The following is a 23,311-nucleotide window of genomic DNA, read 5'->3' as shown; positions in this document are numbered from 1 at the left end:
TTGGTGGTGCCATACACCTTCCACTTCTTAATAATCGTCTTGACCGTGCTCCAAGGAATATTCAAGGCCTTTGATATTTTTTTTTATTCCCATCCCCTGATCTGTGCCTTTCAACAACTTTGTCCCGGATTTCTTTTGAAAGTGCCTTGGTGCTCATGGTTGAGTCTTTCCTTTGAAATGCACTACCCAGCAGAGGGAACCTACAGGAACTGCTGAATTTATCCTGAAATCATGTGAATCACTACAATTTAACACAGGTGGAGGCCACTTAACTTGGTGTGTGATTTTGAAGGTCATTGGTTACACCTGAGCTAATTTAGGATTGCTATTACAAGGGGGGTGGACACTTATCCAACCAAGCAATTTCAGTTTTTATTTTTAATTAATTTTCTACAAATTTCTAGAATACTTTTTTCACTTGGAAGTTGTGGGGTAGGATGTGTAGATAAAAAAAAAAAAAAAAAAAAAAAAAAAAAATATATATATATATATATATATATATATATATATATATATATATATATATATATATATATATATGCATTTTAATTCCATGCTATAAGGCAACAAAAGGTGAACATTTTGAAAAGGGGTATAGACTTTCTATAGGCACTGTGTGTGTGTGTGTGTGTGTGTGTGTGTGTGTCTATATATATATATATATATATATATATATATATATATATATATATATATATATATATATATATATATTTTTTTTTTTTTTTAAAGGATAGAACATTTTAAAATATAATGTGAATGACAGCTAACACTATGTAACACAATTTTTGTTCCTGGGTAGTAAATGTTATTTCCTAATTGCTTATGCCTCAAAAGTATAGAAAATGGCTATTATTCCCCACAAACTTTGCTTTTGTGACCAGGACAGTGATATTTTGAAATTTACCTATTTCCAATGAGAAAACGGTCTTTTCGTTCACATAAAGTCAGAAAAAAACAACATATGAATCCAAATTAACATGTATTTATACTAAAGTAATACAAAAATGACTACAAAAGATTTAGAAGTGAGTAGTTTTTCGAGATTTACGATTATACTGTAAATCACTTTCACGAATCAGCCCCCAAATGTAGTCTCCCATCATGTTCTCGTTATATTGTCCTTGGTAGCGGCGTTCAAAGTCCAGTATATCCTGGTGGAAGCGCTCGCCTTGCTCCTCCGAGTACGCTCCCATGTTCTCCTTGAATTTATCAAGATGAGCATCAAGGATATGGACTTTGAGGGACATCCTACAGCCCATTGTGCCGTAGTTCTTCACCAGAGTCTCAACCAGCTCCACATAGTTTTCGGCCTTGTGATTGCCCAGGAAGCCCTGAACCACTGCGACAAAGCTGTTCCAAGCCGCTTTCTCCTTACTAGTGAGCTTCTTGGGGAGTTCATTGCACTCCAGGATCTTCTTTATCTGTGGTCCGACGAAGACACCGGCTTTGACCTTTGCCTCAGACAGCTTAGGGAAGAAGTCTTGAAGGTACTTGAAGGCTGCCGACTCCTTATCTAGAGCTCTGACAAATTGTTTCATAAGGCCCAATTTGATGTGCAGTGGTGGCATCAGCACCTTCCGGGGGTCCACCAGTGGCTCCCATTTGACGTTGTTCCTCCCCACAGAGAACTCGGTCCGCTATGGCCAATCCCGCCTGTGGTAGTGTGCCTTGGTGTCCCTACTGTCCCAAAGGCAAAGATAGCAGGGAAACTTGGTAAAACCGCCTTGGAGACCATTCAGGAATGCCACCATTTTGAAGTCTCCTATGACCTTCCAGCCATACTAATCATACTTCAAAGCGTCCAGCAAGGTCTTGATGCTGTTGTAATCCTCTTTGAGGTGCACCGAGTGAGCCAGGGGACAAGACGGGTACTTCTTACCATTATGGAGCAGCACATCTTTGAGGCTCCTGGATGAGCTGTAAATGAAGAGGCGCCACTCATTCTGGTTACAGGCGATTCCGATTGCCTCGATCAGATTGGTCACATTGCGGCAGAAGCAGAGCCCATCTTGACGGGTGAAGAAGCTGGAAAAAGGTTGGTGACGCTTCCTCTGATCTGCGACTTGCACACTTTCATCCAACAAGTTCCACTGCTTGAGCCTAGACGTCAAAAGCTCGGCATTGGACTTGGTGAGACCAAGATCTCCAATCAAGTCGTTGAGGTCTTTTTGGTTGGGGTAGTATGAGTTTCTCTCCTCAGCTCCACCTCTGAAATTGTCATCTGGATCTACAACGTCTTCCTCGCTCTCTGACTTGCTGCTCTCTTCTAAAGACGGCTGCTCTCTCTCTCCGGAGGAGTGGGTACAGGGAGCTCATGGCAGTGTGGCACCGGGGTGATGGATGAAGGAAGGTCCGGATACATGATAGCAGGTGCATTCTTGCCAGTCCGACGTTTGGAAGGGTCCACCATGCAGAAGTAGCAGTTGCTTGAGTGGTCAGTGGGTTCCCTCCAAATTCTTGGGATAGCGAACTTCATGGCTCTCTTTTCCCCTCTGTACCATCCTACAAAAATACATTTATTTCACCCATGACTAATGTGCAAGAGATTCTCGCAACATTTTTCATATATGATATATTTTTTCAATAACATTGATAATTGTAAAACATTTTAAAATTAAAAACTTTTACAATTTTAACAAGTTTTAACAAATTTTATAACATAAAATTCCGAGCAACAATTGTCCATCTTACCTTCCAGAGTTTTTTTGCAGTGCTCGCAGGTGAAATGAGGTGCCCAAAGTTTGTCTTGATCCCCGACAGGCATGCCGAAATATATGTAGGCCTCACACATCTTAGCAGATGCTTCCACGGAGTACTTTTTCGCTCTTGTCTTGATAAATTGGCCGCAGACATAGCAAAATGCGTCTGCCGGATGCTTGCAGCCTCTTGATGCCATCTCAGAAAAATGCAGGTATGTATCCACTTAGGCAGCTGGAACTAAACTGAACTGGTGGGCTTAAGGCCCCTGTATTTATACTACTATTTATATTACTGGAAAGTTCTAGAAGTTACTCCAAGTTTACTCAGCACTGAATCTATCTGGAATGTTCTGGAAAATAGATAAATTTCAAAATATCACTGTCCTGGTCACAAAAGCAAAGTTTGTGGGGAATAATAGCCATTTTCTATACTTTTGAGGCATAAGCAATTAGGAAATAACACTTACTACCCAGGATCCAAAAAAAAATAAAAATAAAAATAAAAAATTGTTATACGGTGTAATTAGTCCAAGTCCTTACCTTTCAAATAAGCCATTGTTGATCACTTTAGGACTTGTAAAACCAGAGAAATTACATTTAAAGTGGTGAGTGTATTAGTGAAACTGCAGTGAACAGAGCCTAAATGGTGGTTTCCATATATGCTAAATACATAAATGTTAACTAATACATTCTTAAAAGTCAGAGTGTAAGAGCAGCTCTGTGAATAAAAAATAATGAAAACTATTAATTTAAATGGAGTAATGCACAACGCAAACAAAGCGAGCAAATATAGAAATACACTTGTTTTATTTGTATTCGTGCTACGCGCTGTTCGCGTCGCAATGGACCAATTAGAAATATGGTCAAAGTGACTGTCACAGTCACTCACACAGAGATTACCACTGAAATAAAAAAAAAAGGATATCAATGAGAATTTAATTATTTAAGGCGAAAAATAAAATGTTCTTTATGATGCCAGTGTCTGTGGTTATAAAATATATACAATTAAAAGAAGGATGCCACATGGCAAGAAATAGCAGGACAATTGGAAATTGATGGTATGTCTACCTCTCTTTATTTCACCTTAAGTGACGTGGAGCACCCCACACTGGTTTCGTATTTCTGTAAAATGACGCTTCTTTGTTTTAATAATGTTGACCAATAATAATAATCACATTAGCTCTTTAACAAACTGGTGGTATTCTCTGTTTCCTTTTATTTATTTATTTATTTATTTATTTATTTATTTTTTTAAGTGTGTGGTATACCCATACTGTATTTCTTTGTGTTTTATTTATTTTATTTTATCTCCACAAGAGATAAAAGTTGTGTTTTTTATTTTTGTACTCGTGCTGTATTTGTGTCGTTCACTTCGCTCCCGGTGTGCATACTTTATTTTGTGAAAACCAAGATATATATTTTTTTATTTAATTGCTGAACAATAATGTTTACTGTGTAAAAAAAAAATTAAATTCATGGATTTTTTTGTTAGAAACCAAGGTTTAACATGTCAGCTAAATGTTAACTTGCTAAGCAGTTAAGGAAAAAATACGCAATTTACAGGGTGTACGTGGGGGGGGGGGGCGTGCAACAAAATGTATGCTAAAAAAAAAAGGGGGTGGAATTTAAAAAGTTTGCGCACCATCAAGGATCATATTTCTTTTAGTACTGCTAGCAATACACAGCTGTGCACTAGATGGTGCTGTCCTACTAGATGGCCCTGACAAATTGTCTTATTCTATAAAGACAGTTTGGCTTATTTAGTGTAAGCGCCACTGGTACTCAAGTTAACAACTCACACACTGATACAGAATCCTATTTACTACAGTTCACACCTGGCAGAAATCCTGGATAACGCCTTCATGACCATGCCCTGCGCCAGGAGGATTTGCGTGGCAGTTGTGATGCGCCTCAGTGCCAGCATACGGTCCTGGTGATCACGGAGAGAGGCAGCCTGCTCTCCCAGGCTCTGTCTGGCAGAAGAACCCTTCTCCTCAGCACTGTATGAGCCTGAAATAGAAAGGAAGAAAACAGGGCTCTCACCTTTTGTTTGTGGGAATTCCAATTTCCTGAACAAACGATGAGGTTGGTAGTACATATGGCATATAAGGAAGTATTACTTAAAGACAGGAAACCAGCTGCAATAGTATAAAAAGGGTTACTGTATTTTACCATTACCTTTAAGAATGATCACATTTCCACGACATAATGAAAAACAAAAAGTAACACTTACCTTTGTGAAGCAGTGAGTGTTTGTTGCTGGTAGCGCTTGTAACTAGAGCTCCCAGGGGGTCCTGTTCTGTGAATGAGACTGGATCAGGAACCTGCTTCTTCTCACCCAGCCCTAGAGACCCCGAAAGGAAGCCAAAATCTTCCAGTCCTGTCAGTCTGTCACCGTCCACAAGGTCTAACAGCTCCCAATCTTCTGTAAAACACATCAGACACACAAAATCCCTTGTAACAAACTGGTATGCACTGTAACACTGAACACTGTGCTAGTATAGTATATACACAAATTATTATTATTTTTTTTTTTTTTTTTTATTCATTCTACTGTACAATACTGTTCTTGCATATTATGTTACAGCATTTTGGTTTAAAGATAAAATGGTTATTTTCTTAAAAGGTAAGTTTACAAGAATGCAATACAGTATATGTCACTGTTGTATAGTCTCCAATCAACTTTATAAACCACCCTACACTATTCCCCTTATGACAGGCTGCATGATATAGCCATCAATCAGGTATAATGTCAGACAGATACCTTCAGAACTGTTATCCAATCTCCCAATTAAATCAGAGGCCAAGTTCTTCAATCTGAAAAAACAAACTACAGGTTTCACTCGACCGTAAGTAATAGAATGTTTAAAACAATAGCTGTACACACACCAGAACTAGATATATCAAAGTTTTAGCAATGCTCCATTAGGTTGTGTGTGTAACATGTATACATAAGTGAAGCCAGATTAGGATGCTCTCCTTGACTTGTGATATAATAATGTGACTGAATCAAATTTCATCACAATAGGATACAAGTTGATTTTGGTTATGCATAATACCAAATATTATTACGTAACTATCTGTACATTTTAAAGATATATATAGATATATATATATATATATATATATATATATATATATATATATATATATATAATATAAGTAACCTTACTATTTTGAACATTCAAAGTACAATATATTAACCTGACAAATGTGCATCAACCTCTTTGCACCTATGTATTGTCAATAAAATTAAAATTGCAATCTGGACTGTACATATATATCACCAGAATTATGATTTTAATCTCTCACCTGTTGGATTTGAAATGGTTTTCGTCAATTTTGGCAGCAAGATATTTCTCCCTGCAGGTACTGCACATCAGGTAGTACGGACTACCGGAGCCACACTCCCCTCCAAACCAGCCATTAACGTATGTACCGTTGCTACGGTAACCCCGGCGCTCCGTGCCCTGCCCACATCCTGGGTGATTTTTTTTCATATGGCTGTTGAACTGCAAGGTCAGAGTCTCGCAGAGCTCACACTCCACCATCTCCCCAGGTTCAGCCTGGTTCTCTCCTCCCTGTCATATACAAAAGTGTAAAAACACAGTAAGGACAAGCTAAACCAATGACCTATTAGTCTAGCACTCAAAGCACCTCTGCTGTCCAAGGCTGTCTCTCAGATAACTACACAAAGAAATAGAGCAACATATTAGACAGGTAAGTACCTCTACCATCCACAATGTGTCTCTCTCGGCATTCGTGAAGTCGGGTGTGAAAATCTCCTCGGAGGACTCCTCATGCCGCGTATCGTCCATGAAGCCCAGCTCAGGCTCCTCCTCTGAAGGGAAGGGGTGAGTCTCCGCTCTCTCAGGCCAGTCCGCTGCCCCCTGCTCACGACCAAACAAGGGTGGCACCAAATTGGGGGAAGGAGAGTCTAAAAAGCAAACAAGAAGTTCTTAAAAAGGTATGAAACCAGCGTTCTGGAATCAACTCCTTTTCTTTTTCAGAACTAGCGGCATTATATTACTACCTTCCCCAATCCCACTTTTCTTGTGTTGAAATATGTTGAAAACTTTCAATTACTTTCAAATGATATACTATGCTGCTGCTTCCTGTGCATGTGTAGAGATTGTATTACCAGAACGCGGACAAATTAGATTCTTGCAACTTCGATAAGGAGCTGGGCTTTTCAAAATATCTTTTTCCCCAGGTCAAACGAAAAAATATCAATATCTGAACAACAGCACTAACCAGAACTATTGCAAATATCATGAAAAGCTGTTAAAATGTCATTAGAAGTTACTTACTCTTTAAAATTTCTACCGTTCAGGTCGATGACTTTATGTGAACATGTCAAAAAGAGCAGCTTTTTGTATTTGGCATTACATTACATTTAAGTCCATCTCAAGACTGCAGTTTGTTCAGAGCTCACTCACTAGTCAGACTGTACAAATACTTTTAAACCACAGATGAACGTACCAGCTCTCCTGAAGAAAGATCGCTGTCCCAGACTGGAGCGCTGCCTGCGTGCTGGGGGAGGCCTGTTTCGGGTGAGGTGGACATCAAGGAAGTTCTCTCTTTCAACATGATCCAGACCCGCGATTAAGCTGCAGCACAAGAAAAAAAAGAGCCGTCAAAGCCCTCTCCAACACATGTATTTACATTGCAGTTCTACAAAAGAAATACTTTCATTACAGTTCAAGAAGCAGTTCAGTGCTGACAACCTAGGCCTGCATAAGTTATTTAAATAAAAAATGTAAAAAAAATGCGGCCCGACCCGCTTTAATAAGACTTGCAACCCGACCCGAACCCGCAAATGTTTGTCCTTTACTTACTGCCTACGTCGACTGACTCTCACATACACATGCAGAATGAATTTATACAATAGGCTATAGTGTGGTAGCTCCCTTTAGTGGTGTGGATATATTTTAACATTGTAACATATTAACAAACTACCTCTACTTACTTTACTATAAAATACCCCTCTATTCCTTTTGTGCCACCAGTTGAAAAGGAGCTACACCTGTGCTTTTGCAGAGATGTACTAGTTTCGTGGCTGTAGTTCACAAAAACAATGATTTTACAAGCTACTAATCCACTCACATGTTCATTATTTTCATTTGCTATGACTCCAAAAGAATTCCACACTTCTGATTTACCGCTTGAACTATTATCCACTACACGATATAAACCCAGTACTATCTTTTGTTTCACAGACATTTTAAAATCACAAAGCAGACATGATAAAAGGATCTTGTGACATATCAAACAAATGGCAATACAAACCGAGAACACTGCTTAGTCAGCTGACTCCTCTCTAATCGCCTCCTGTTCTAGAGCAAGAAATACCGGTACATTTACCTTCTAATGCGTTATTTGGGAAAGGGTTACAGACGAGTACGCTGAAAGGACACAAAACATTTTTGGTGAAATTTTTTTTGACCCGAACCCGAACCACAGAAAAAGTTCACATTCCTATCTGAACCCAACCCCATGCAGGACACTAGTGGCAGTGGCAAGGCTACAGGATTGAGTGTGGTTTTGTACTTACAAGCCAGACACTCTGCGTGAGACTTGCTTTATTGGCTGTGTGTGCCGCCAGGGATTAGACAGCTGTGTATCCCGAACCAGCCTGTGGGCTGGTCTCAGCAGTGCGTCTCACGATAAAAAGGGACCTGCTGACACTCTCGGGCTGAGAGGCTAAACAAAGCCCTTTGCCACAACACAAGTAGAAAGGAACAAACATAAATCAAACATCTGACCACTGCATTTGGAACCTGGGTCAGTGTTTTAACCATTTTCCTATTTTGTCAGGGATTCGTTTCGGGATTGTTAAATCCAAAAGTACAGGGGTGTGTCAACAGGACCTCACATTATAGCAAAAGAAAGAGCCATATCCATTTTGTTGTTAGTTGTTTTTCCTTTTGTTGTACATTTGTATATTCGCCTGTGTCACACATTCTCTTCTCGTTTGCTATGTAAATAAATCCTGAGCACCATTTCAACATCAGTCTCTCTCTCCAATCAATCAGAGCGGATTCCCACACCCCTATTACACTGGCATATTAGAGACCACTCTTCCCTCTAGCCAGCATGTTGTAAGGTGGCTTGTACTGTACGAGGTACTATACTTTGGATGAGAGGTTAACTGATGACCCTTCAACTCTGCAGACTTTAAAGATCAAGTGGCAAAAAAATCAAAAACGTGTGTCTTGTCTAAAACCTAACAGAGGTCAGTAAATCTAAAACATAAAAAAATCTAAATGAAGTAAATTTGGTACCTTTCATCTCCCTCGGGGTGGGAGTTAGGAGTGGGCGACTCTGGCCGCTGGACGGTCTCTGGTCCCTCAGGGGAGACTATTCCAGTTTCACTGGGGTTCTCTGCGGATGGGTAATCTATCAGCTGCTGATCTGTGAGGGGGTGCTCCAGCATCCAGCTAGCCAGCACCTCAATAGTGCGGGCGTCTGCTTCCCCAGTGACTCCTGGGAGGGAAAAGCAGGGAAATCAGTTCAGAGGAGTTAAAATAACGCTTTATTTTAACCTATAAAATTGCATCACACACAAACAACTCATTACACTTTACAAGAACAATGCATCTTTACACAGGGAGGAATGCACTTTTCAGGAATTTACTGTAATTATTTGACTTGGTTCAAAAGACACACAAGCCCACAAAAACCCATACGACAGTCATGCACACTGAAAACAGTCCTTTCAGTAAAGTCTAATGAAGCTCCATTCCACATGATTCAATTTGAAAATCTTTTAGGTATGCTTTTTTTATACGCAAGTAATATTCCTATATACCTGCATCTTCCATTGCTTTGTAGATATGTCTCATGGAGAAGCCCATTTCTAGCAACCGTACAGGAACAAATATTTGGGGTCGTTCTAAAAATTTAAAAAACAACATAAGATGTCATGCATGAAAGCCCTTTGACTACAGAATTAGACTAACCAATTACAACACTGAAATGCAGAAAGAGATGTATCTGGGGGAAAATGGCTGACAGCAGCATGCTTTTCTTTTCTGGCCAGGTATACTATGGCTAGAAATTAAATGCTATATGAGAGAGAGGATTAACAAATACATGTTAATTGAACCAGAAGTAAGTGAATAAATATTGAGGACAATACAGGTATTGATTATTAGAGTGATTATTGTTTCAGTTATTTAAAACAGACCATCTATTTATTAGGTTGAAGAGATACAGATCATATAAATAGTCATCCACATTCATGTACAAGAAGGCTTTGATACTGTAATGTAAATATTTTGCTTTCCCAGTCATCCTTGGCCGTAAGGAGTACTACTTGATGCATTTACACTAGGACACAGGTGCATGGGAAAATCTTATATGACAATAATAAGTATTTTACTTGGAACTGATGTGCCATGAACCTGTATACTCTACAAAATAAAAAACAGCATAACCGAGTACCAACTATATATTAAATATATGTTAGTTTAGCACAGGTGTTTTCCCCCCCAAAGCTTGCAGTGACAGGCATTTCTATAACACATGTATACCTACAAAAGCCATAACACAACTCAAGCACACCGTTTCCTGGTAACACCAGCTGCGAAGCATAGAGGCACAAGGATGTTTATTTTCCCAAATCCTCCCGCCTTACCAGGTGGATTATTAGCCCGGTTGTATGGTCCTACGAAGCAAGTCTGTTGTTCTGAAAAGCCGTCACAGGAAGCAGAATTTGCCATGTTGAAGCTGGGGTACAACATGGGGTTATTGAGCAGTCCAGCCAGGGTAGGGAACCTCGCTAACACCATCCGTCTAAAAAGCCAAGACACAAAGGATGCACTAAACCAAACAGCCAAGCTACATTTCATACCCCAAGTAGTCTATTTATTGTATTTTTTGTACTCATTTTTGCAAAGAAAGCAAAATCAGGAAAAAATTGTAAAAATAGCTGATAAACAAATTTCAATAGGAAACATTAGGTAACAGGAGGTGGGTGGATGGGGGCGAAGACACCAAGCTTAAATTTGAAACCACATTGTCTTTTGGAAATATGAATATGCAGCTGCTCTTCTTTGGGATGCAGGGGACTCAGAGGTTAGATGTTCTGCAGAGCAGAAGACAGTGGTTAGTGCACAGGCTCAGCCACTTACCTGATCCTGGTTTTTCAGTGTTTCCAATTGGGGATGGACATCTGGAGTAAAAACACAGTTCTAAGGCAGTCGGTCATGTCGACTCCATGTGTATAAGGAATAAACTACTTTGCATGCCTTGCACACATTCTTCTGTTCATAATTTATGAGACTGAACAATTATACTCCCTGACTCCCTGGGATCCACCAACAGCATATATCTGTATACTGTATATGCAATATAGGACTTACAGTCATTGAGGCGATCGTAAAAACAATCTGCTTACATCAGACAACTAGACAAATAACATAATTTGACTTTTAGTGAGTCGTACTTTGTGAGAACTGATAGATGGATTTTGTTTTGTATTATGCTGCAAAGTAAATATGTTTTTAAATGGTATGTTAATCACTACACAAAATTCTAAGATACATGGCTTCTAAGAAAACCAAAGCCCTTCAGATACAACTCTTCAACAGAGTGCATGTACTACTTACTGCAGCAGATTGATGGGGAGGAAGGGGTTGAAGTTCTCCAGTCCATCTGCCTGCAGCACAGTGAGTAGGGAGGCTGCCAAGTCGTTGCTGGAGGAGGACGCAGATGCTTCATTGGACATACAGAAAGTAGCATTCCTGTCGGAGCCGTTGCTGTATAGAGATAGTGTGCTTGATGATTGAGACATTGTCTGCGATGGAGGACAGGGGACAGTCCCAGATTCTGGAAAAACAGAAAATGTCTTCAGCTACCTTGGTTTATGCTCTTATTGCCTGATAGAGGTACAAATGCAACTAATTAATACTTTTTGTGAAAGGTTTAGAATTACTATTATCTTTGTTTTTATATTGTGCCTAGTGGTCATAGTGGCCCACCATCACAAAGTGCTTTACAGAGGTATGCTGTGAACTGTGCATTATAAGCAGAGGCACTTACAATAGGACATTGATTTAGTATCTCATCTGCAGGATGGAGCGTAAGGAGATTAAGTGACTTAGTCAGTCAGTGGCAGAGGAGGGATTTGAACCAATTAACCACTGGACCACACTGCCTCCTAATTGATTGTTATAGATGCAGAGCTACCACAAGCAGCAAGCAACCTTTGTAGGCTATATATATATATATATATATATATATATATAAAAACTGGATATATTGGAAAAAGTCTGTACCTTTTTGATGGTCTGTTGTCCCAGAATCCTCCTGTAACATGTTCAGAGCTCCCTTGAAGATCATTATCTGGGCACGCTCCAAGTCAGACAGGGAGACAACTTGCTTAATGGGGCAGGTCCTCACTGCCCACTTTACCACGCTCCGCACCAGGAACTGCAGGACCGATCGCAGCTCCCTGTTTTCTACACTAATCAGAGTCTTGGCTGTTTCTGGCCCATTCTGACTACTGGCCTCCAACTTTGGTATCAAAAGCATATCTGCAAATTTGCCGCAGCTCAGAATAACAGCAAGAGACTTCAGTGCCCCAAGTAACAGGTAGGACACCTGCACCGCACGCAGCTCAGAGGAAAAGAGGTCAGTCCGACTGTTTGCCTGGGAGGTTAGGTTGCCCTCCTGCTCATTTACATTCTCTTTGCTTGCTGTCAGATAATCTTTTTTGGTCACTTTATCCTCTGCCGGTATAGTTGTGGTTTTCAAGCCATCCAACACAGTGACTGCTTCCGGACACCGATCCTCACCCATCATGACTCTAGCTATGTCTTCATCCAATCTCTTTTCCAGTTCGCTCCTTTGGCTGCTTTCTGATTCCCTCCTTTTTGGTGCTCTCCTGCCGAGTTGGTTTTCCTCTTCCTCCAGCACTCCAGTTAGGCAGATCAGGTCTAACAAGACAGAAGGTTTCAGGCCCTTGAATCGGGCAACGTCCACCTGGGGCACTTCACAGGGCTCCAGGGAGGACAGCGGGGTGTCGCTGGGTGACCAAGAATTCAGGAAGCTTGATTAGTGGAAGGAGAACCGCAACATGCAACAAGGAGAGGGAGGACAAAAGACATGCGGAGAGAAAAAGGAAGAAAAAAACAAAAAAAAGAACCTAAATGATAAGGCCAGGAAATAGAGGAAAACACACAATGAAAAGATCAGATGGAAGAAAACTACATGGTTACAGAAACGGCAAGCAAGAGAGAAAGTCTTACAGAAAAAAAACATTTATTGTACTGTTCTGCGTCCCATAAAAAGTCACTCCTTTGTCCTTTTTTAAATACCAGTATTTTTTTAGAATCCATGAAATCCTGGTTTACTTTTTTTTTTTTTTACACTGTGCGCTATATAAATCACAAAGCAGTTGTACAGCATATTATATTTGATATACTGTAGTAGTTGACTGCGTGTTTGATACCTACAGTTCAAGAGCATCAAAGTCTGTCCATTTATTTTTTCCCACCCAGGAATTGCAAAATTTGACAAAATGCACCGCTTATTCTTAGTTAAGGGAAATTTGGTTAAGTTTGAGGTTAAAGATTTGGGGAGTACCCAGTACACAATGCAATTTAATGGCATTTTCGCTCACTGTTTATTGGCAAGTAGCTGAAAAACACACAACTAATTTTTTTCTAGGTTGGTGTCTAGAGTGACTTTGGGGAATGATGAACAACTATCTTTGACAAACAGTCAGGAATCTCAAGGCTTGCCCTACTAACTCATTTCTACATAATTTGTTTTAAAATTATGATTACCTGACAGTCATGTCAACCTCTTCCCACTGCAGCTTGGCTGATGAACTTCCTTCTTTCAATACCCCTAACAGCGTGGCTCTCCGGCTGCTGGGTTTATGCTGACACTGCCCTGCAGCTCTAAGCCCACTGTCCACTCCCCCAATCACAGCCAGCACTGGCCACACCTCAGAACAGAGTGCCGTCAGCTGAGGCTCTGCGAGCTTCGAGAGGCACGGGACTGCCTCCCCACACTCCGCATCTGGAATCTTCTCCTCATCCAGGGCTGCTCTCTTAAACAAGTTACAGCCAACTGCTGCAGGAAAAGTAACAGTGTGTCAGTAACAATCATCCCCCAGCGGTAAACTCAAAACTGCAGCCACCTGTATCAATGAAATATTGATGATAACGACTCATAATTTCATAAGCAGTTCTCCAGACATTTGTACACATGGCATACAGACGGATGAACGAACAGACTGACAACGGCATACATCCCCAGAATCTGATATTCTCAATATCTTACGCTAAAAAGTGTTAATACCAAGTTTTATGGCAACTGGACAAGCAGTTCTTTAGATATAAAAAAAAAAAAAAAAGTGAGGCATGACATACGTACCAGTACGACTGCTTCCACTACAGTATATCCCTTCACGGAGGACTTTAAGTTAATGCTGCACAAACATATACACTGTCCCTAGATACATCAGCCCCGAATAGCAGTACCAATTACAGGGATACAATATAAAGGGGTAGCACTTTACCTTTACTGTAAACCAGCTTAGATAAGAAAGCAATTTTAGCAGTGCGCTTACTTTGTGATCTGCTCACTTTTCCAATTCTTCCTTCTTTCATTAGTGGACTGATCCGCTCCAGCCTGGCCTGCATGTACTTGTTGATGGATGCAGTCCAGCTGTCATGGCGATGGAGTCTGCGCATGAGCTGGATGCCTGCTTCCACAAGCACTGTGGCTCGAGGGCTACACAGCGGGTCCCCTGGCAAGAGGTCACGGGGCATCCCCCGCATCTCAAGGTCACACAGAGCTACCTGCAGCAGGAAACCATACAGGTTCAGCATTCTCCAGTCTATTCAAACTACTTCTCTCTTATTGAGCAAACTGTCAGGAATGTAGAAAACAGCCTTTCCAAGGTACTTGAGATAATGGTGGTGATCTGGCAACTAGGTATAAAAATGTTTTTGACAGCGCAAGGTTTCATGCATTAGATGATGTGACAACAATCTCTAAAGATGTGAGTTTCCATAGGAATAGTTACATGTACAGGCATGTAAAATGGCTACTATATAATAATGTTTATAGTTAAACTTAACATAAATGTACGACTATTTAATAAAATGGTATACATACTATTTAATTAGGTATCATATTGAACTGAAATTTACTTAATGCTCAAAGGAGTTAAAAAGCCAAACAAGTTGAAAACATTGCCAAAAAATAACAAAAACATCAAACAAAAGGTAGAGTTTATGAATGAAAACAGAATTACATGTTCAGCAGTAGCTTAGCTTGTGTCTTGTATTCAGGGTATACTTCCAGTTCAGGATCCTACAGATGAGAGCCATACGATCTTGGTAGTATTCATAAAAAACTCACTGAATTAGTACCAGCTCACTTACTTTTTCTCCAGGATTGCTGCTATAAAACATGACACAGGGATACAACTCTGTGGCATCAACATCTTCAAAAGCTAACATCGCCATCTGTTAAGAATGAATACATACATATACAGATTACAAATCTTTTTTAAAAAATCAAGCACTTGTTGATCATATATAGCAAATAGACTACAACTCAAAGCCATTAGCTTAAACAGAATATAATGTTTCTACAATTCAACAAAATGAATGTGGACAGTTTGAATCGCATATAATGATAACCTGAATTTGATTGTAATGCTAGAATAACTGGCATGTTTGATTTTCATGTCCAAGTCTGGTCTGCCACAAAATTCATGCTGCTGCACTTGTACCTTGTTGTTCTTGGCAAAGGAGATGGTTCTGGCCTCCATGTCCAGTATGCAGGTGATGGTATCTCCCTGCGTGAAGGTGGGCAGCACTCCACCCAGCTCTCCACCATGGTACAGGCTGCCACTATAGGCACGGTAAAGCCACATGTCCATCGTGGTGCGGTGGTTGAAGTCTCGGATGGGCCAGCGGGACACCCCCACACACGTGCCCTCATTCCCTCTGTTCTCCTTGGTGATGTAAAACTGAAAGACAAAGCCAACATATTACATTGTAGCGGAAAAACAGAGGATGCCTTATCAGTTAAACTGAAGCATTAAGGTACAGCGAGAGAAAAGGAAACAGGGATAGAAACAAATAGTTAAAGCAATCAGTGAAATTACACTTCCAATTAATCTGGAGTGATCAAAGTCTTTTAAGTAATTAGGTAGGCATATAACCGAGGCTTCACGTGTCAAAGTAACAAACTAATCCAAGCAGTATAATGGTACTTATCACAGTGCTCTTGCACTCCTGGCTACAGTTCTTAGAGACAACATATTAAACGCATACAGCTGCTTTCTTCTTGTAGGATCATTGATCAGAACAAACAGCAACATAGGTAGAAAATCTGCAGAGCCAGCAGTGTGTACTCTGGAATCTACTCCGGCCCATTAGGTTGCTGGTTGGAATGGTCTAGTTAGTTTTTTTTTTTTTTTTTTTTAAGATCTTTTACAGAGATCTTATTTTACCTATTTTGTGTTATGTAACAGATTTCTCATTGTATTTTTAGTTTTTATTCAGCAATGAATGAAAGCTAACTGTAATGGTTAACAAAACACTACATTACAAAATGAAGAATATCTAATAAGAATAATGTAAATCTCACCTTCCAAATAAAGCAGCCTGATGTTATAGCTGTTGTAGCTAACCCATACCCTTTCCCTCCTGATCCATGGGACAGCACATTCCCACTCTCCATTGAGCAGCAAATCAGTTTATCTGGATCAAAGGAAAAATCTCCAATAGGAACACACTCTTCTTCGTTGTCAGAACCCTGAAAAATGCAGTTAAAAAAAAAAAAAAGTAAATATTATGTTTATTACATATTTTATGCCTATAGGTTTAGGTTGTAATGTTTATTTTATATAGCATTTAAGGTCCTTAATGCGCAATATATAGCATCTAAATAAATAGCCTTTTTTAAGAAAGGTTCTTAATTATATGGATTGCAGTCCAGCTCTTTATTGCCACTTATTTTCTAAAGTACCACAATTAGTTATGCTACAACTATACAAAGCTGATCAACAAACATATCAATTATTAATTATGTGTGTAATTTCCCTTTAAGATCTATACAAAACAAAGATACACAGAGTAGTGTGTGGTGTTCTTCACCCAATGTTCTGGAACACTAAGATTACCTGCTTGGAGTTTTCAGCTTGATGCTCTTGTTCTTTGATGATTGCTAGAGGTTCTTCCCACATACAGGCAGACACCAGCCCAAACAGCTTATCTACAATCTGAAGAAAGATAGATTATAGGGTTAATGGAACGGTTATCACACTATCTTAGAGCTACAGTGGAGCTTTATTAAAAAAAAACTAAATGATGTTACTGAATAACTGTTTTCACTGACCACCAACAAGATAAAGGACTAACTTATTTAGAGCATTTTAACCCTCCACGAAATGTTTTTTCCCCCATTTGTTAAAACGCATTTTAAATATTTCCTTGGTTCAGTATACACAGCTATGGCCAAAAGTTTTGCATCGCCTAGAATTTTAAAGTAAATAAAAAAAAATTATATGAACATAGTTTAGATATTTTACTTAACATCATGTAATCAAAGAAACCACAAAATGATATGGCAAAAGTCTACCAGAAGCCATAATTGTAGTACAGTATTTCATGTCACATTTTTCAATTTTTGTCAGCTTTTCTTTAAGTATATGGAAAACTACAAAGTGGTATGTAATTAACAGTTACAGTGACATTATTCAGCAGGTTTCACTTGACTTTATGAAGTACAATTAGTTAATTCTATAGGGTGATGCAAAATTCTTGGCCACAGCTGTAATTTGCATACATAAATATCCACAGAAAAAAATATCCACTTTCATGTTTTGATTTCTAACATTATATCCCTTCATACATTTTAACAAAGCAATGTTTAAAAAACAAAAAAAACAGCTTCTTACCTGATTAATTTGCAATGGCTCTGAACAGCCAGGCAGCAATGCTTCCAAAATGTGAAAGGCAAGCAATTTTGTTCGTAAGTTCTTAATGAGTGGGGCACCTACCAAGATAAAAGATAGAACAGCATCATTCTTGGATATAGAATTGTTTGCTATATTAAACCACAGTATATTCCATTATGGTGCACAACTGCTACTAGCTGGAGAAATCACTAGATATGTGCTTTTAGATTTCTTAACTTACGTTACCAAATAAAAACACAAACAAATATTCTCTTTTGAAACTAACTTTAATGATAAATTACCCGAAGTGTGCTTCTGAGAAACAATTCCCATCAGAGGATCGATCCATTTGACAAATGCAGAGAAGCTTTTGTTGCTTCTCAGCGAGACTATACGACGAAGGAAGACCAGAAAGTCAGCCAGATGAGACTCCACTATCCGACTGCTCTTGACACTGGCTTCTAAACAAAAAAGTAAAGTACATGAACTATAAAGACGCAGCTAATTGGGAAGTGACTGTGCAGTAAAAGATGTAAAATCCAACACTTCTGTGTGAATGTCCTTTTTATAATTGGTCTCACTTTCTTGTTCTGGACTTTCTCTGCATGTAGTTTGTTCTGCATGATTCCCTACGTTCAGCTCAGGCATTTCTTGCTCATAGACCATGTGTAAAAGGTTCTGTAGCTGTAGGCACATCACATCCATCAGTGCCTGTAAAACATCTAAAGGAAGGGCATCTGCACAGGAGCTGTTAATAATAAAACACAGGAAAACGCTTCCAGTTCAACAGGACATGTCTCACTTCTATTGAGCTCCAAGCTAAAACAGTAAGTTTTAAAAACAAACACAGTTTAAAAACACAAGCCCCTAACCCTGTCATTTCCTAATGAGTTTACACACAGTCACAAAACAAGGTTTCCATTAAGCCTTTTTCCCTCAAATACATACCTAGCTGCAATGGCAAGTATCTGAAGCAGCCTGGCACTGGCGAGTTTAACTGCGCCACTGAGCTGCATGTGCCCAGGTGCTGTAGCAGTAAGCCAACGTTGGCTCAGTAACACACAAGTGGTGTCAGTCAGCTTTGAGAGGATTTCTAGCAGGCCACTCTTAACAACCACAACTAGGTCCAGAGCTTGGTAATGGATATTTAGTGCAAAGAGGGTGGCGAGCAGAAGATGTTGATAGGACCCTGTACGACAGAAAACAAAAGTGAACAAAACAACCAGAATTTAATTAATTTAAGAAAGGGCTGAACATTTTGCTGAATCATTTTTGATAAAATGTTAACTCTGCTTCTGCAAGCAAACCTGAAAGTTCCTTCTCAGCCACAACTCTATTTCTAAGCGCCTCCACCACCTGCTGGTAGTGTGTGTGCACTGCACCTTGAAGGTCCCTCCGAGTGCCTGCTTGGGCACATTGTGTTCCCGACTAAAAAATAAATAAAAAAAAAAAAGTTTTGAACACAACTTTTGGAACATCTAACGTCCTCAAGGCAAGAAGATAAAATCTGAATAAATCAAACTACATTCATTTTAAGAAATATTATTGATTGAACAGTGAAATGTGTCTATGTAGATTTCCAGCATGATTTTAAAACGTACAGTGTAATGCTGAATTTTTCCATTGTTCCCAGTCAGGTTGGTTGATATTGGAGTTCCCAGGCTATAGCAACCTGACAGGAATTGAAGCTGTGCCGTCAGAAGTAGTCCAGGAAATCTAGGAGGTGGTGAGGAGCAGCTGATCTTCTCATCCATTTCTGAGAGGAAAGATGAGATCTGGCAAAGTGCTTCCAGACGAAGCTGTGAGAAACACGGAAACTTGTTAAGATTAACATAGTTTTGTTTTTACAAAAAACTGTTTTAAAACTTGCCTGTCTAAACTTGTATCCGACTAAATGGACAAATTAAACATCCTAGTCTTTTTTAAGTTAAATACACATTTCAAAACACTGGTACCGCGGGTATCCCGTAACCCAGACTTAAAACACACTCACTTTTTTTTAAACTAGCAGTGTGTGTGTGTGTGTGTGTGTGTGTGTGTGTTCATCCTGCTTGTTTTCTTTGCAAACATCAAAATTCACAGCCCTTCAAATAACATTTAATTTACTTTGGTTCGGAGTTAAGATCCCTGGCATAGGATGTCAAAGAAACAATCAAAATGACCTTGTGTAAATAATACTAAACAGCTCATTACCTCTGCTCGCTGCTGTTGCTGTGCCATGGCAACGGCAATAGCTCGGGGGTCCGCCTGGCTGCCTGCCTCCTGTTCTACCAGGGTGGATGTTCTCAGCATGCTCCCACACAAAAACTGGAATATTTGAGTAAGCACTTGAGAGCTGGACCCGGCACACAGGTTAGGGGTCGGGCTGATGCACTGCCGCAGCCTCTCCCAGGCATCCTTCATAATCCCCAGCGAACAGAGGGGTAAGCCTGCAGGAACAAACAAGTGAACATTTCTGTAGTAATATTTACAATAATATGGTTTGGAAAGAATTCCTGTAGGCTGACATCTGACAGAATGAGAGAGCAAATCCTAACATAGTACAATTCTAAGCCAATCTAAGTGCTTCTGGGAAATTAGACTGGCATGCAGCTCATGCATACTGAACAGTAGTGGAAAACAAGGGTACGAAACACGGATGTAACTAGAAAATGTACACAGCTATTATGGTAATGTATCCATTACCAAACACAAAAAAATAAAACGTGATTTAATTTGAATCAAAATAACTTACCCATTTTGTTTTTTGAGGATCTAGAAGACTGGGCTCTTGGTTGATCTGAAAACTATAGAAGACCCATTACTTTTTTCAGACAGACAGACAGACACACACACGAATAGCAATACAACAGGTGGTAAAGTGTTTTTTAAGGGCACAACATATTCTCGGCTGGTCAGTTAAAATGGGATTAAAATCAACCTTTATTTTGTTTAACCCATAAGTATAAATCCCATGTGAAAAGTTTTGCTCCAGACATGTTTTACAAGGCAGGATTTTATGATGGATTCATGCTAGAAGACAGAATCAGTATTGTTCAGGGTATCATTTCCAGTACCTATGGTACCCAGAGAAGGCCTGTTCAATTTTAAATTGTTTCAACATTATATATACACACACTGAGTGTACAAAACATTAGGAACACCTGTTCTTTCCATGAAATAGACTGACAAGGTGAATCCAGGTGAAAGTTATGATCCCTTATTGATGTAACCTGTTAAATCCACTTCAATCAGTGTAGATGAAGGGGAGACAGGTTAAAGAAGGATTTTTTAGCCTTGACACAAAATATTTCAGTGCCTTTGAACGGGGTATGGTAGTAGGTGCCACGTGCGCCGGTTTGAGTGTGTCAAGAACTGCAACACTGCTGGGTTTTTCACGCTCAACAGGTTTCCCGTGTGTATCAAGGATGGTCCACCACCCAAAGGACATCCAGCCAAACACATTGGGCCACATTGGGCCCCTTGATAAAAGTGGAGCAACGTTGGAATGCCACAGGATATCTGAACATCACTGCCAATCAGGTGCATCCCTTCATGGCAGCAGTGTATCCATCTGCTAAATGATTTTTTCAGCAGGATAATGCCCCATGCCACAAGGCTAGGATTGTCCAGGAATGGTTCCATGAACATGACAGTGAATTCAGCTTACTGCAGTGGCCTGCCCAGTAACCAGATCTCAATCCAATTGAGCTTCTGTGGGATGAGATGGAACGAGCTATTCGGAGTAGAGATCCACTACCAGCCAACTTGACACAACTGTGGGAAGCACTGGACTCAACATGGGCCAGCATCCCTCTGGAACGCTTTTGACACCTTGTAGAGTCCATGCCCCAACGAATTGAGGCTGTTCTGAGAGCAAATGGGGGTGCAACTCAATATTAGAAAGATGTTCCTAATGTTTTGTACACGCAGTGTGTATGTATTATATATATATATATATATATATATATATATATATATATATATATTATATATATATATATATATATATATATATATATATACACACACACACACATATATAGTTATTACCTCTTTCTCTGCTAATGTTCCTGTTTCAAGGTACTGGCTGAATCCTGTCTTTGAGTAATGCAACTGCTGGTCTTCAGGAGTAGAACCTGATTTTCTACTTAAAAAAAAAAAAATTTAAATAAATAAAAAAAACAGTGAGTAAATGCATTTGAATCCAGCTCTTGATAACTGAGAAGTCCTGCTTTTTTGAAAGATTAATGTGAACCAGTGCAATTTCATAACTTCAATGTTATTAATCAAACAAAGTTAAGTTTAGAAGATTTCGCAACCCAACAATGGCAAACATACTACTGGTAGATTGTGTGATGCTTGAGTACACACTGATACAGTTCAATGTCTTCTGCTTCACCTTTTCCCTGAAAGCTCTGTGTCCATGTCGCCTCTGTCCTGCCAGGCTGCCCTCACTCCAAGGATGAGAAAGGCACAGCGGGAGATGGTGGAGTGGCAGGCGGTGAGGAAGGACAGCCTCTCCTTAGAGCCTTGTTTCCTCTCCCATTCCCGGCACACTGGGGCCCCAGCCTCCTCTCGTTCAGGGGAGTAGGGGATCTCTGTGCTGCTGGGCTGCGAGGTGGTCCCGGAGGATTCGTACAAAGTCTCATTCTCGTGGAGCTGCATAGCCTCCTGCGTGGCCAGGAAACATTGCAGCACCTCTGAAAAGGCAACAACACTCCAGTGAAAATGCCTAAAACAAAATCCTTTTTAATTAATAAAACAATTTGATTAAACAGATTAATCCGCTGAGATGAGATTGTTTGAAAATGACTACTAGGCCAAGGGGTAATTCATATACCCTGTGGAACTGTGCCTTTCTATAGAAATTACTCATTTACAAACTTAAGAGTTGCACATATTTACCAGTCATTTCTAAAACCATCTTAAATTTTACAAGTAGTTAGTAAGCATGGTGAATAATCAACAATAGGGAAAGATAGAGAACACACATAGCAAGATATTTAACAGGTACAAAAAGTTCCCCTTTAATGACAGGATCAGACTGAGCTTAGATGCAAGTTTTTCAATGAATTTCCATTAGTGCAACTATCTGGAGTGCAATTCCGCTGTAATTCGCACTGTGACCCATGAATCCCAGGAGACTCCATAGCCCAAGGAGAGAATAAGAGGAGATTTTTTTATTTTATTTTTTACCCGGCAGGTACATACTGCTGATGCTGGGGGTGTCCTCCTCTGGCCTCGCCTCCTGGTTGCGCTCTGCACTGTCTCCCAGGCCACTCTGCTGCTCCCCTGGGCCTTCCGCTGCCCTCTCTCCCTTCTCCCCAGTGCTCACCTCCTGCTCCACCTCAGGGGCCTCTGAAAACTGGACACAGTTTAAGTGATAATTCTCCAAGGTCAAACAAACTTTGTGCATCAATTAGATAGAGACATAGCCTCTGTTCTTCCATGTATAGCACATCAAAGGAGATGTTTCTCACTAAGGTCAATTAAAATGAACACAATACTACATATTACGTTTTTTACTATGTGTGAAATGATTGCCTTTTTACCAGAACAACAATAATTGGAGCTTTTTGACTTTGGACAAATATTTGTTCTTCTTTTACACTTTGTAATACACCTAAATACCTAAAACATCCAGCATAGATAAATGTAAACATGTTTGTTTATAGACGGACAAGGTTCTTTACTA

The 23,311-nt window shown here is 39.8% G+C and overlaps 1 protein-coding gene across 1 annotated transcript in view; it reads right to left on the bottom strand.

The window, feature by feature from the left end:
• The window catches only part of LOC121327008 (probable E3 ubiquitin-protein ligase HERC1), a 76,407-nt gene that overhangs the window by 26,803 nt on the left and 26,293 nt on the right, over positions 1 to 23,311 (bottom strand). Inside the window, exons 22-49 of the mRNA XM_041270750.1 lie at positions 22,813 to 22,981; positions 22,016 to 22,316; positions 21,667 to 21,763; positions 20,369 to 20,420; positions 19,828 to 20,063; positions 19,236 to 19,433; positions 18,942 to 19,062; positions 18,583 to 18,823; positions 18,216 to 18,382; positions 17,937 to 18,095; positions 17,635 to 17,732; positions 16,858 to 16,956; positions 16,323 to 16,490; positions 15,460 to 15,699; positions 15,107 to 15,190; positions 14,287 to 14,518; positions 13,496 to 13,787; positions 11,984 to 12,756; positions 11,315 to 11,534; positions 10,342 to 10,499; positions 9,514 to 9,597; positions 8,987 to 9,188; positions 7,185 to 7,312; positions 6,431 to 6,639; positions 6,015 to 6,283; positions 5,467 to 5,519; positions 4,936 to 5,127; positions 4,538 to 4,712 (exon numbers count right to left, since the gene is read on the bottom strand). Of these exons, the coding sequence (XP_041126684.1) occupies positions 4,538 to 4,712; positions 4,936 to 5,127; positions 5,467 to 5,519; positions 6,015 to 6,283; positions 6,431 to 6,639; positions 7,185 to 7,312; positions 8,987 to 9,188; positions 9,514 to 9,597; positions 10,342 to 10,499; positions 11,315 to 11,534; positions 11,984 to 12,756; positions 13,496 to 13,787; positions 14,287 to 14,518; positions 15,107 to 15,190; positions 15,460 to 15,699; positions 16,323 to 16,490; positions 16,858 to 16,956; positions 17,635 to 17,732; positions 17,937 to 18,095; positions 18,216 to 18,382; positions 18,583 to 18,823; positions 18,942 to 19,062; positions 19,236 to 19,433; positions 19,828 to 20,063; positions 20,369 to 20,420; positions 21,667 to 21,763; positions 22,016 to 22,316; positions 22,813 to 22,981 (5,417 nt within the window). The remainder of the gene's footprint in view (positions 1 to 4,537; positions 4,713 to 4,935; positions 5,128 to 5,466; positions 5,520 to 6,014; positions 6,284 to 6,430; positions 6,640 to 7,184; positions 7,313 to 8,986; positions 9,189 to 9,513; positions 9,598 to 10,341; positions 10,500 to 11,314; positions 11,535 to 11,983; positions 12,757 to 13,495; positions 13,788 to 14,286; positions 14,519 to 15,106; positions 15,191 to 15,459; positions 15,700 to 16,322; positions 16,491 to 16,857; positions 16,957 to 17,634; positions 17,733 to 17,936; positions 18,096 to 18,215; positions 18,383 to 18,582; positions 18,824 to 18,941; positions 19,063 to 19,235; positions 19,434 to 19,827; positions 20,064 to 20,368; positions 20,421 to 21,666; positions 21,764 to 22,015; positions 22,317 to 22,812; positions 22,982 to 23,311) is intronic.

Source organism: Polyodon spathula, chromosome 2, assembly GCF_017654505.1.
Source record: "Polyodon spathula isolate WHYD16114869_AA chromosome 2, ASM1765450v1, whole genome shotgun sequence".
NCBI classification, from domain to species: Eukaryota; Metazoa; Chordata; class Actinopteri; order Acipenseriformes; family Polyodontidae; genus Polyodon; species Polyodon spathula.
Note: the sequence above shows the minus strand (reverse complement) of the source record. Positions and strands in the feature narration are given on the sequence as shown.